At 46.4% G+C, this 12,213-nt stretch overlaps 1 protein-coding gene across 4 annotated transcripts in view; it reads right to left on the reverse strand.

Moving 5' to 3' along the window:
• The window catches only part of PSME4 (proteasome activator subunit 4), a 300,232-nt gene that overhangs the window by 102,503 nt on the left and 185,516 nt on the right, over nt 1-12,213 (reverse strand). For all 4 annotated transcript variants that reach the window (XM_040351636.1, XM_040351635.1, XM_040351638.1 and 1 more), the window contains one exon: nt 5,491-5,756. In XM_040351636.1, coding sequence (XP_040207570.1) covers nt 5,491-5,756 — 266 coding nt within the window. The remainder of the gene's footprint in view (nt 1-5,490; nt 5,757-12,213) is intronic.

The following is a 12,213-nucleotide window of genomic DNA, read 5'->3' on the forward strand; positions in this document are numbered from 1 at the left end:
AGGGGGGGGGGAAGAGCAGAGAGAAGAGGGGGGGGGGGAAGAGCAGAGAGAAGAGGGGGGGGGGGGAGAGCAGAGAGAAGAGGGGGGGGGAAAGAGCAGAGAGAATAGGGGGGGGGAAGAGCAGAGAGAAGAGGGGGGGGGGGAAGAGCAGAGAGAAGAGAGAAGGGGGAGAGCAGAGAGAAGAGAGAAGGGGGAGAGCAGAGAGAAGAGAGAAGGGGGAGAGCAGAGAGAAGAGAGAAGGGGGAGAGCAGAGAGAAGAGAGAAGGGGGAGGGCAGAGAGAAGAGAGAAGGGGGAGAGCAGAGAGAAGAGAGAAGGGGGAGAGCAGAGAGAAGAGAGAAGGGGGAGAGCAGAGAGAAGAGAGAAGGGGGAGAGCAGAGAGAAGAGAGAAGGGGGAGAGCAGAGAGAAGAGAGAAGGGGGAGAGCAGAGAGAAGAGAGAAGGGGGAGAGCAGAGAGAAGGGGGGAGAGCAGAGAGAAGAGAGAAGGGGGAGAGCAGAGAGAAGAAGGGGGAGGGCAGAGAGAAGAAGGGGGAGGGCAGAGAGAAGAAGGGGGAGGGCAGAGAGAAGAGGGGGGGGGAGGAGCAGAGAGAAGAGGGGGGGGGGGGGGGGGGAGCAGAGAGAAGAGGGGGGGAGGAGCAGAGAGAAGAGGGGGGGAGGAGCAGAGAGAAGAGGGGGGGAGGAGCAGAGAGAAGAGGGGGGGGAGGAGCAGAGAGAAGAGGGGGGGGAGGAGCAGAGAGAAGGGGGGGGGGGAGGAGCAGAGAGAAGAGGGGGGGGGAGAGCAGAGAGAAGAGGGGGGGGAGGAGCAGAGAGAAGAGGGGGGGGAGGAGCAGAGAGAAGAGGGGGGGGAGGAGCAGAGAGAAGAGGGGGGGGAGGAGCAGAGAGAAGAGGGAAGGGGGAGAGCAGAGAGAAGAGGGGGGGGAAGAGCAGAGAGAAGAGGGGGGGGAAGAGCAGAGAGAAGAGGGGGGGGAAGAGCAGAGAGAAGAGGGGGGGGAAGAGCAGAGAGAAGAGGGGGGGGAGAGCAGAGAGAAGAGGGGGGGGAAGAGCAGAGAGAAGAAGAGGGGGAGGGCAGAGAGAAGAAGAAGGGGGAGGGCAGAGAGAAGAGAGAAGAGGGGAGAGCAGAGAGAAGAGAGAAGGGGGAGAGCAGAGAGAAGAGAGAAGGGGGAGAGCAGAGAGAAGAGAGAAGGGGGAGAGCAGAGAGAAGAGAGAAGGGGGAGAGCAGAGAGAAGAGAGAAGGGGGGAGCAGAGAGAAGAGAGAAGGGGGAGAGCAGAGAGAAGGGGGAGAGCAGAGAGAAGAGAGAAGGGGGAGAGCAGAGAGAAGAAGAAGGGGGAGGGCAGAGAGAAGAGGGGAGAGCAGAGAGAAGAGAGAAGGGGGAGAGCAGAGAGAAGGGGGAGAGCAGAGAGAAGGGGGAGAGCAGAGAGAAGAGAGAAGGGGGAGAGCAGAGAGAAGAAGGGGGAGGGCAGAGAGAAGAAGGGGGAGGGCAGAGAGAAGGGGGAGAGCAGAGAGAAGAGAGAAGGGGGAGAGCAGAGAGAAGAAGGGGGAGGGCAGAAGAGAAGAAGGGGAGGGCAGAGAGAAGAAGGGGGAGGGCAGAGAGAAGAGAAAGAGCAGAGAGAAGAGAAGGGGGGAGAGCAGAGAGAAGAGAGAAGGGGGGAGAGCAGAGAGAAGGGGGGAGAGCAGAGAGAAGGGGGAGGGCAGAGAGAAGAAGGGGGAGGGCAGAGAGAAGAAGGGGGAGGGCAGAGAGAAGAAGGGGGAGGGCAGAGAGAAGAAGGGGGAGGGCAGAGAGAAGAAGGGGGAGGGCAGAGAGAAGAAGGGGGAGGGCAGAGAGAAGAGAAAGAGCAGAGAGAAGAGAAGGGGGGAGAGCAGAGAGAAGGGGGGAGAGCAGAGAGAAGAGAGAAGGGGGAGAGCAGAGAGAAGGGGGAGAGCAGAGAGAAGGGGGAGGGCAGAGAGAAGAAGGGGGAGGGCAGAGAGAAGAAGGGGGAGGGCAGAGAGAAGAAGGGGGGAGGGCAGAGAGAAGAAGGGGGAGGGCAGAGAGAAGAGAAAGAGCAGAGAGAAGAGAAGGGGGGAGAGCAGAGAGAAGGGGGAGAGCAGAGAGAAGGGGGAGAGCAGAGAGAAGAGAGAAGGGGGGAGAGCAGAGAGAAGAGAGAAGGGGGAGAGCAGAGAGAAGAGAGAAGGGGGAGAGCAGAGAGAAGGGGGGAGAGCAGAGAGAAGGGGGGAGAGCAGAGAGAAGGGGGGAGAGCAGAGAGAAGGGGGGAGAGCAGAGAGAAGGGGGGAGAGCAGAGAGAAGGGGGAGAGCAGAGAGAAGGGGGAGAGCAGAGAGAAGGGGGAGAGCAGAGAGAAGAGAGAAGGGGGAGAGCAGAGAGAAGAGAGAAGGGGGGAGAGCAGAGAGAAGAGAGAAGGGGGAGGGCAGAGAGAAGAAGGGGGAGGGCAGAGAGAAGAAGGGGGAGGGCAGAGAGAAGAAGGGGGAGGGCAGAGAGAAGAAGGGGGAGGGCAGAGAGAAGAAGGGGGAGGGCAGAGAGAAGAGAGAGCAGAGAGAAGAGAGAGAGCAGAGAGAAGAGAGAGAGCAGAGAGAAGAGAGAGAGCAGAGAGAAGAGAGAGAGCAGAGAGAAGAGAGAGAGCAGAGAGAAGAGAGAGAGCAGAGAGAAGAGAGAGAGCAGAGAGAAGAGAGAGAGCAGAGAGAAGAGAAGGGGGGGAGCAGAGAGAAGGGGGGAGAGCAGAGAGAAGGGGGGAGAGCAGAGAGAGAAGGGGGAGAGAGAGAGAAGAGAGAAGAGGGGGGAGAGAGAGAAGAGGGGGGAGAGAGAAGAGGGGGAAATAGTCTTTAATTGTTTTGTAACGCTACTATCTACCCTTATTTTTTTATTTGTAAAGCGCTCCTCCAACTGTTGGTGCTATATAAATCCTGAATACAAATAAAATGGATAATTACCTAGACCATTATAGGTTTATATACAGTGTTACTAGCACAAGGAAGAAGTTGCTCTCTTTCAGGCATGCAGTTTTTAAACAGGTTGTAAAGGTTTGTTTATTTTTTAAATAGGTTCCTTTAAGCTAGTGCATTGTTGGATCCCCATCCAATGGCTGGTGTCATAACTGATCACATGTGCAGCATCATGGCAGTTGTAGATTAAACAGAAGCAAAGATGGCAGCCTCCTTGGCTGAAAACGATAGGGGGGGTTTACTTACACTTTAAAAGAGGAAGTAAACCCTGATGGGTTTTACTTCCTCTTACTTCCCTGCAAAGGTAAAGCATCTCATAGTAGCCCATTGTGTGTCACTTACCTGAAACCGAAGCCTGCGATGTCACCATGTCCCCAGTAGCAGCGAGCGTCCATCTTCACTCCTTCCTTCCAGGGGGCCGTAAACTCTGGCTCTGTGACTAGCCGGAGTCGCGTGATGTCACTCCCGGTATGACCTCCTTTAGAAACAGCACGATCGTCGTTTCTAAAGTGCGCCTGTGCCGTAGACATCAGCGCAAATCTCTATTATAAATATCTCCTAAAAACTGTGGAGGTTTAGGAGATATTTCCAGTACCTACAGGTAAGCCTGTAGGTTAGTTAGTATAGGGCTTAGAACGGGGGTGAGCGCAGCTTTTATCCAGACTTCTACTTTGAGCCATATAATTAAAAGATGGCTATTGAACTTTTGCTATGGGTTATTACATGCTGTCTTGTTCAATGAGCCTCTTTGTTGCCATGTAACACAAAGCTGGAGAGTCGTAATGCGCCAATAACGAGTACTTGTGAAAATGCTCCCGATACCGAAACTTTGCAGTGCGATTTGCATCCATACAAAAGGAAAGGGCGCAAATTGCAATGAAAATAATCACATGCAATTTGAACAGGAATGCAGTGTGATCCCTGTCCGAATCGCATGAGATTTACTCCACTGCTCGTGTGTGTGAACCCAGAAAAGAAAGTAAAGCCCCATGTAGTGCAGCAATAGACAGTTCATTCAAATTTTTATAACAACCCACAAAGTAAATATCTAGTGAAATCCATGCCGACACCACTTCTGCCTTATACCCACAGGAGTCCTGGAAATTCTCCTCCAGCCCTGTAAGCACCTTCAGCAGCCTTGGTTTGTCATCATCGACGGGACGGGGACACCTCACATATGAATTTACCTAGACATTTACTTTGTGGGTTGTTATAACTTTTTAATAAGCTTTGTCTATTGCTGCACTACATGGCGCTTTGCTTTCTTTACTGGGTTGACACACATAGGAGTGGTGGGGGAAATCGTATTCAAGTTGGACAGGAATCGCACTGCATTTCTGTTCAAATCGCATGCGTTTTTTGACCAGTTTGTATGGCGGCAAACCACACCACAAAATATCGATACTCGGTATCGGTGAGTACTTGACTGAGTGAGGAGAGTATCGGTACTCGCTGATTAACCACTTAGGACCCAGACCAAAATGCAGGTAAAGGACCCGGCCAGTTTTTGTGATTCGGCACTGGGTCGCTTTAACTGACAATTGCGCGGTCGTGCAACGTGGCTCCCAAACAAAATTGGCGTCCTTTTTTTCCCCCACAAATAGAGCTTTCTTTTGGTGATATTTGATCACCTCTGCGGTTTTTATTTTTTGCGCTATAAACAAAAATAAAGCAACAATTTTGAAAAAATTTTAATATTTTTTCCTTTTTGCTATAATAAATATCCCCCAAAAATATATAAAAACATTTTTTTCCCCTCAGTTTAGGCCGATACGTATTCTTCTACCTATTTTTGGTAAAAAAATAAAATAAAAAAATAAATAAAAAAACGCAATAATCGATAACGATTGGTTTGCGCAAAATTTTAGTGTTTACAAAATAGGGGATAGTTTTATTGCACTTTTATGAAAAAAATTACTAATTACCAATGGCAGCGATCTTTTTCGTGACCACGACATTATGGCGGACACATCGGACAATTCTGACACATTTTTGGGACAATTGTAATTTTTACAGCAAAAAATGCTATAGAAATGCATTGTTTACTGTGAAAATGACAATTTCAGTTTGGGAGTTAACCACTAGGGGGCGCTGAAGGAGTTAAGTGTGACCTCATATGTGTTTCTAAATGTAGGGGGACGGGGCTGGACGTGTGACATCATTGATTGTGTTTCCCTATATCAGGGAACACACGATCAATGACGGCGCCACAGTGAAGAACAGGGAATCTGTGTTTACACACAGCTCTCCTCGTTCTTCAGCTCCGGGGACCGATCGCGGGGCTCCAGCGGCGATCGGGTCCGCGGGTCACGGAGCTTCGGACCGGGTCACGGGCGCACCTGCAACCCACAGCTGGGCACTTAAAGAGGAGGCTTGTGCCAGTCGTGCCATTCTGCCAACATATATCTGCAGAAGGCGGTCCTTAAGTGGTTAAAAAAAATAAAAACATCTATCGCGGCAAACCTACTGGAGAGTGACATTCATATAATAATGAAAGCTTTATATGCAGAGCAGACAAAACCGAGAACAGAAAACAAGGAATATCCAGAAACCATTTACCTTTCAAGTACTGGGGGAATGACAAGCTCTGGGCGCATCAGTGCGAGATTCTGCAGAGCCTGAGCTGCCTCCAGGCTTCCAGTTTTACTGAACATGGCCAAAAGAACTGGCTGAATTATACTTTTCACAAAGTCCGTCACATCCTGGTCACTCAACTTGTGGCTGTCAGGCACAGGGGTTAGCCAAGACGGCTTCTTGTATCGCTCTCTATGTAGCCTCCGTACAACAGAGCAGGGCAATCTCTGCAGAAGTTTCATAAGCTTTGTCTAGCAAAACAAAAAAGATGTGCGACAATATTAATGTACAATGATATGAGAGAGACATTACCATACATAAAGCCAAGTTCCACTTTAGGCAAATAGGAGAAATATTGGGGCAGCTACTGAAAGTATCCTGTAAAATGTCAAGTAGCCTGGTTGGGTCTGGCTTCCGAGTCACAACTAAGCAGAAAATTCAGACAGGAGGAAAGAACAAGTTCTTTTCGTTCCAGGTCATAGATTCAGAAAGTTCTAAAGCATCAGAATGACAGCCAGGCAGCTAGCATTCTGAGAAGTAGAGGTCAGCAATGGCAGCCTACAAAATTCTTCCCAAACAGGTAGAGCTGCATGATTCTGACTAAAATGAGAATCACAATCTTTTTGCTTAGAAGATAGATCACGATTCTCGTGGCGTCACATCTTTCACATTAAAACAAAAAAATTGGGCTAACTTTACGGTTTCGTATTTATTTTTTTTATTCGTTGAAGTATATTTTCTCCACAAAAAAATGCATTTGAAAGACCGCTGGGCAAATACAGTGTGACATAAAATATTGCAGCAATTGCCATTTTATTCCCTAGGGTCTCTGCTAAAATATATATAATGTTTGGGGGTTCCAAGTAATTTTCTAGCAAATAATATTGATTTTAACTTAACAAGTGTCAGAAAAAGATTTGGACTTTAAGTGGTTAAACTTCCTGCATTTACACACAGAAGTTTGCTCTAAGGAAGCATTAGTTACAATGTTTCATGTTGTTACAAATTTGGCAGACTGCCCAGAATTTTTTCTTTACACACAGAAGTTTATCCCTTTAATCTAAGAAGGAATTGTTAGTTACAATGTTTCCTGTTAAGCACTTGGCAGACTGCCCAGATATTTTCTTTTGACAGCAGATAAAGTCTCTCCACTTGTTATATGAAAGAATCATCAAACTCTGCATTGGAGATCATCAGGGGGGTTGAATCGAGATCACGATTTTTAAACGATATTGTGCAGCTCTACAAACAGGTTTTCTGTGAGATGTACAGAAGAACACAGCTAGGGCTCATTTACATTTGATTCAGCTTCAACCAACATTTAGCCCTGGTTCACATTGGTACGATTCGACATGTTAGATCGCATCTCAAATCGGCATAATTTGCCAGCAATGGCCTCGTCCTAATTGGTGCGACGCCATATCTGCGGCGCTGCATCGATTTCAAAAAGTAGTTTCTGTACTACTTTTTGTGGTTTCGGGCAACGATTTACATCTACACAGATGTCTCTGAAATCACGGCCGAAATCGGGACTGACCAGCGGGAGTGAAATGCTGCAAGTTCAGCTTAACTCGCTCGGCTTCATTCCCGCAGCCCAGAGTGAACCTGGGCTAAGTGCTAGTTTACACTTGCTTCAAAACACGGCTTTGGACAGGCTTTGTTAAAGCTCTCTGAACACCAGTCAAAGCTCCAGTCACTAAATAACATGGTTAGCTTACAGTCCTGCTTACACCTTGCTTTTGCTTTGCTTAAAAATGTATACCCCATATAGCTTTAGTGGTGCTTCAAAGCATCTTCAACACCTCCACAGAAGACTATGGCAATGTTCACTTTAAGCCCCACCAAAGCCTCATCCAAGCCCCACCCAAGCCCCATCGAAGCCCCACCAAAGCCCCACCAAAGCCCCATCGAAGCCCCACCAAAGCCTCATCGAAGCCCCACCAAAGCCCCACCAAAGCCTCATCGAAGCCCCACCAAAGCCTCATCGAAGCCCCACCAAAGCCTCATCGAAGCCCCACCAAAGCCTCATCGAAGCCCCCCCAAAGCCTCATCGAAGCCCCCCCAAAGCCTCATCGAAGCCCCCCCAAAGCCTCATCGAAGCCCCACCAAAGCCTCATCGAAGCCCCACCAAAGCCTCATCGAAGCCCCACCAAAGCCTCATCGAAGCCCCACCAAAGCCTCATCGAAGCCCCACCAAAGCCTCATCGAAGCCCCACCAAAGCCTCATCGAAGCCCCACCAAAGCCTCATCGAAGCCCCACCAAAGCCTCATCGAAGCCCCACCAAAGCCTCATCGAAGCCCCACCAAAGCCTCATCAAAGCCCCACCAAAGCCTCATCGAAGCCCCACCAAAGCCTCATCGAAGCCCCACCAAAGCCTCATCGAAGCCCCACCAAAGCCTCATCGAAGCCCCACCAAAGCCTCATCGAAGCCCCACCAAAGCCTCATCGAAGCCCCACCAAAGCCTCATCGAAGCCCCACCAAAGCCCCACCGAAGCCCCACCAAAGCCCCACCGAAGCCCCACCGAAGCCCCACCGAAGCCCCACCGAAGCCTCATCGAAGCCTCATCGAAGCCTCATCGAAGCCCCAAGCAAAAGCAAGGTGTAATCAGGACTGTAAGCCAACCATTTTATTTAGTGACAGTAGTGGCGTCCAGAGAGCTTTAACAAAACGTGTCCGAAGCCATGTTTTAAAGCAAGTGTAAACTAGCCCTAACTTATAACGTTCACCGCATACGGTATATACTTTCAATATTGAAATATGTACGTGTTAAAAATTCTCAATATATAGCATGAGTTAAAAGAAAAAAAGTAATCCGTAGGCAGAAAATTCCACAAAATTATAGCCAAGCTCCCACTAGTTTTGTGAATATAAAGAAAATCCCCCATCTAAAGGCGCACTGTAGTGACTGAAAAGTCTATTAGTGAGAAGGAAGAAATAGCTGGTTTATGGTTAGAATATATCCAAATCTAGAGGACATTATTGGATGGTTACGCCATAACATACTTGTCTACCCACATGGTTTAGAAATAAATAAATAAAAAATTGTAAGCCATGATGGGTCATCTACAGACCACTTGGGGCTCTCATTCATGCTACATACATCGACTAGCATTTTTGCACACTGGGGAAATGCAGGTCACCGTTACGGCACATAGAAAACAATTGTTTTCCATGTATCCTGCCTACACCACAACACTGCTCTGATATTTTCGCAGCACACTGGATGGTACCCCATGTAACCGCACTGCAGCACAACGTTCTGCACACACTACTGTGTGGAGCAATGAAGGAAGCATCACTATGTAATACTTCAAATAAAGTTGATAAATGTCTCCCATTACAGTCAGGCAAGAAAATCCCGAATCTACACTCTATTGTCAAGAGTCTATGGACAGCAGACCATCACACCTATGTGCACCTACCACCCCATTACAAAATTGTGGGCACCAATATGGAGTTGCCATAACTCCATATTGGTGTTTACTTACTGGCATAACTTAAAAATGACATTTAACCTGACTACCTTCTAAAAGCTTTAATCACAGTTCATCAGCAGGCTAGTCATGAGTTTAGATCCGATTACACAATATCTTCAAGGCTGCTGATGTTGGAAGTTTTCGCACTTCTCCACACCTATTTTTACAAAGTCGCTGTCAAGCATTTTCTAAACAAAGGCTCATTTCATCACTGCATGTTGATGTCCCTTGGTAGTGCCTTGGAAGAAGCCTAAAGAGGAGTACCGTTTCGCAATGTCTGACCGATGTCACAGGACAAAGCTCTAATAGCCAAGGAATAGCGTCTCCCCACTACAGAAGACGATATCCAAAACACCAGAGTCCTTGTATATAACCATGTGAAAAAGAAAAAATAAACCGCGCTAATGATCAGTGAACATTGAAACGTGAAAAGAAGTATGTGAACCACACAAATATTACAATAAAAAATAAGGAAGCAATCCAAACTGAATAAAAGAAAAACTTAGTAAGTGTCCATAAAACACAAAAGGCCCCTATAGTCCAAGCTGAGAGGGCCAACAGAATTCCATAAACAAAAAAAGTATAGAAAAGTATAATAAAGTCCAGAAGAAAAAATGTGACATCCACCCTGGTGCAGCGAGCGTGGTAGAACTCCATGGCTTATGTGACCATTGCCATTGGAGCCACTGTTGGATGACCCAAGTTGAATTGCCTTCCTTTCTCACCAAGCCTAGCTGTTTGCCAATTACTACATGCTGTTTTTGGTCTCCTCTCAACAAGGGACCATTTCTATCCGGTAAGCGGACTTGCATATGCGTGTGGTGGAGGTCTTCAGCTGCATGTCACATCAGTGTTAACCATTATCCTTCTGATCCATTGGGATTTGGCTGCACCAGGGTGGATGTCACATTTTTTCTTCTGGACTTTATTATACTTTTCTATACTTTTTTTGTTTATTGAATTCTGTTAGCCCTCCCAGCTTGGACTATAGGGGCCTTTTGTGTTTTATGGACACTTACTATGTTTTTCTTTTATTCAGTTTGGATTGCTTTCTTTATTTTTTATTGTAATATTTGTGTGGTTCACATACTTATTTTCACGTTTCGATGTTCACTGATCATTAGCGCGGTTTATTTTTTCTTTTTCACATTGTTACTCTGTTTATATGACACAGGTTAACCGCAGCTTCATTTATGTTTAGTTTGCACTTTCACATGCATCTTTGATTTAATTCATGTATAACACATTTATTTAGATTAGCGCAATTTATATCACTTTTTTCTTGTATATAACCAATTGGTGCCTCCTTTGTTGCATAGCTATATATTGTGTGAACCAAGGCAGACCTACATAAAATAACCACTTCAATACCGGCCACTTTCTACCTTCCTGCCCAGGCCAATTTTCAGCTTTTAACACTGTCCCACTTTGAATGACAATTGAGCGGTCATGCAACACTGTATCCATATTAGATTTTTATAATTTTTTTCAGACAAATAGAGCTTTCTTTTGGTGCCATTTAAATCGCCACACGGTTTTTATTTCTTGCTAAAACAAAAAAAAAGATAAAAAAATTTTTGCAAATAAATAATCTTTCCTCATAAATATAGGCCAAAATGTATTCTGCTGCATTTTTAGGCCGAAAATAACACAAATCAGTGTTTATTATTTAGTCTGTAGGAAAGTTAGAGACCACCAGCTATGGTATAAATCTGAAAAAAAAAAAAAAAAAAAATCAATCCCGACGGCCCATCTTATTTTGTGAGGCCTGAAAAAATATACAAATATTCCCCAAATTACCCATTATTGGAAAGTAGGTAGTCCAATGTATTTAGCAAGAGGCATGGCGAGTTTTTTAAAGTTGTAATTTGTCACAATTGTTCGGAAAATGAAGAGATTAAAATAAAATAAAAATTTCCCCCCAAATTAATTTTTTTTTTTTTTTAACATACTGGCACCAATGCAGTACAGCGTTATATCATATAACAGGTGTGGCAGTAATCAGGGACGCTGACCGGAAATGTCTTTTTTTTTTTCCCTTATTACATTTTTTTCTTCTTTTTGTACAATTTCTTTTTAACACTGTACTACTCTGGTGAAGTGATCAGTATTTTTTATTTGCACATAATGATCATTTATTCCAGTGAATTTCATCACTGTGACTAATCACAGCTAGCAACACGATTGTACACAATAAAGGGCATGAAAAGAAGCCATCCATTGTTTACAATTGTCATATGATCTGTTGCGATTGGTCACAGTGATCACATGGTACTGGCAACGGGCCGATACACTGACCAATCATCAGCTGTGTCTAGTGGATATAGCTAAGGAGGGGATGACATCATAAAATCACTAAGACCCCTTTCACACTGGAGGTGTTTTTCAGGTGCTAAAGGGCTAAAAATAGCACCTGTAAAGAGCCTTCCCTGCAGTCCCAGTGTGAGAGCCTGAGTGCTTTCACACTGGAGCGATGCACTTGCAGGAAATTAGAAAAAGTCCTGCAAGCAGCATCTTCCACTGCCCCTGCCCATTGAAATGAATGAACACTTCTGCAGCGGCGTTTTTTTGGGCGCATTTAACCCTTTTTCGGCCACAAGAGGGGGGTTAAAAATGCCCTGCTAGTGGCCGAAAAGCGCCACTAAAATGACGGTAAAGCCCACCTAAAACTAGTGGCGCTTTACTGCCAACGTGGAGCGGTGCCAGTGTGAAGGGGCTCTTAGTGGAGCTAATTTAGCTGGATTTTTAGTGGAACTGCGACATTTCGACGGACAAATCTGACCCCAAATTACACTTTTTGGGGACCAGCAACATAATTACATTGATCAGTGCTATAAAAATGCACTGATCAATGTATAAATGACACTGGAAGGGGTTAACACTAGGGGGCGATCAAGGGGTTAAGTGTGTTCCCTGGGTGTGTTCTGTAGGGAGGAATGGGCTTACTGGGACATGACAGATCACTGCTCCCGATCACTGGGAACAGAAGATCTCCTACATCTCCCCGTTCTGCCTCTGTGCACAATGAGCGCGTGTGCCCGGAGGACGTCGATTACACCGTATCCGCGATCTTACATGCACGGACCAACGTACAGGTACATTGGTTCACGCAGGAGAGCCGACCTGCCGCAGTAAATGTATGGCAGCTGGTCGGCAAGCGGTTAAATAAATAAAAATCATCCTCATAGCCCTAGCCTTAAGAGAACAGGTTTAATATGTACAGCCCATT

Source organism: Rana temporaria, chromosome 4 (genome assembly GCF_905171775.1).
Source record: "Rana temporaria chromosome 4, aRanTem1.1, whole genome shotgun sequence".
In the NCBI taxonomy this organism is placed as follows: domain Eukaryota; kingdom Metazoa; phylum Chordata; class Amphibia; order Anura; family Ranidae; genus Rana; species Rana temporaria.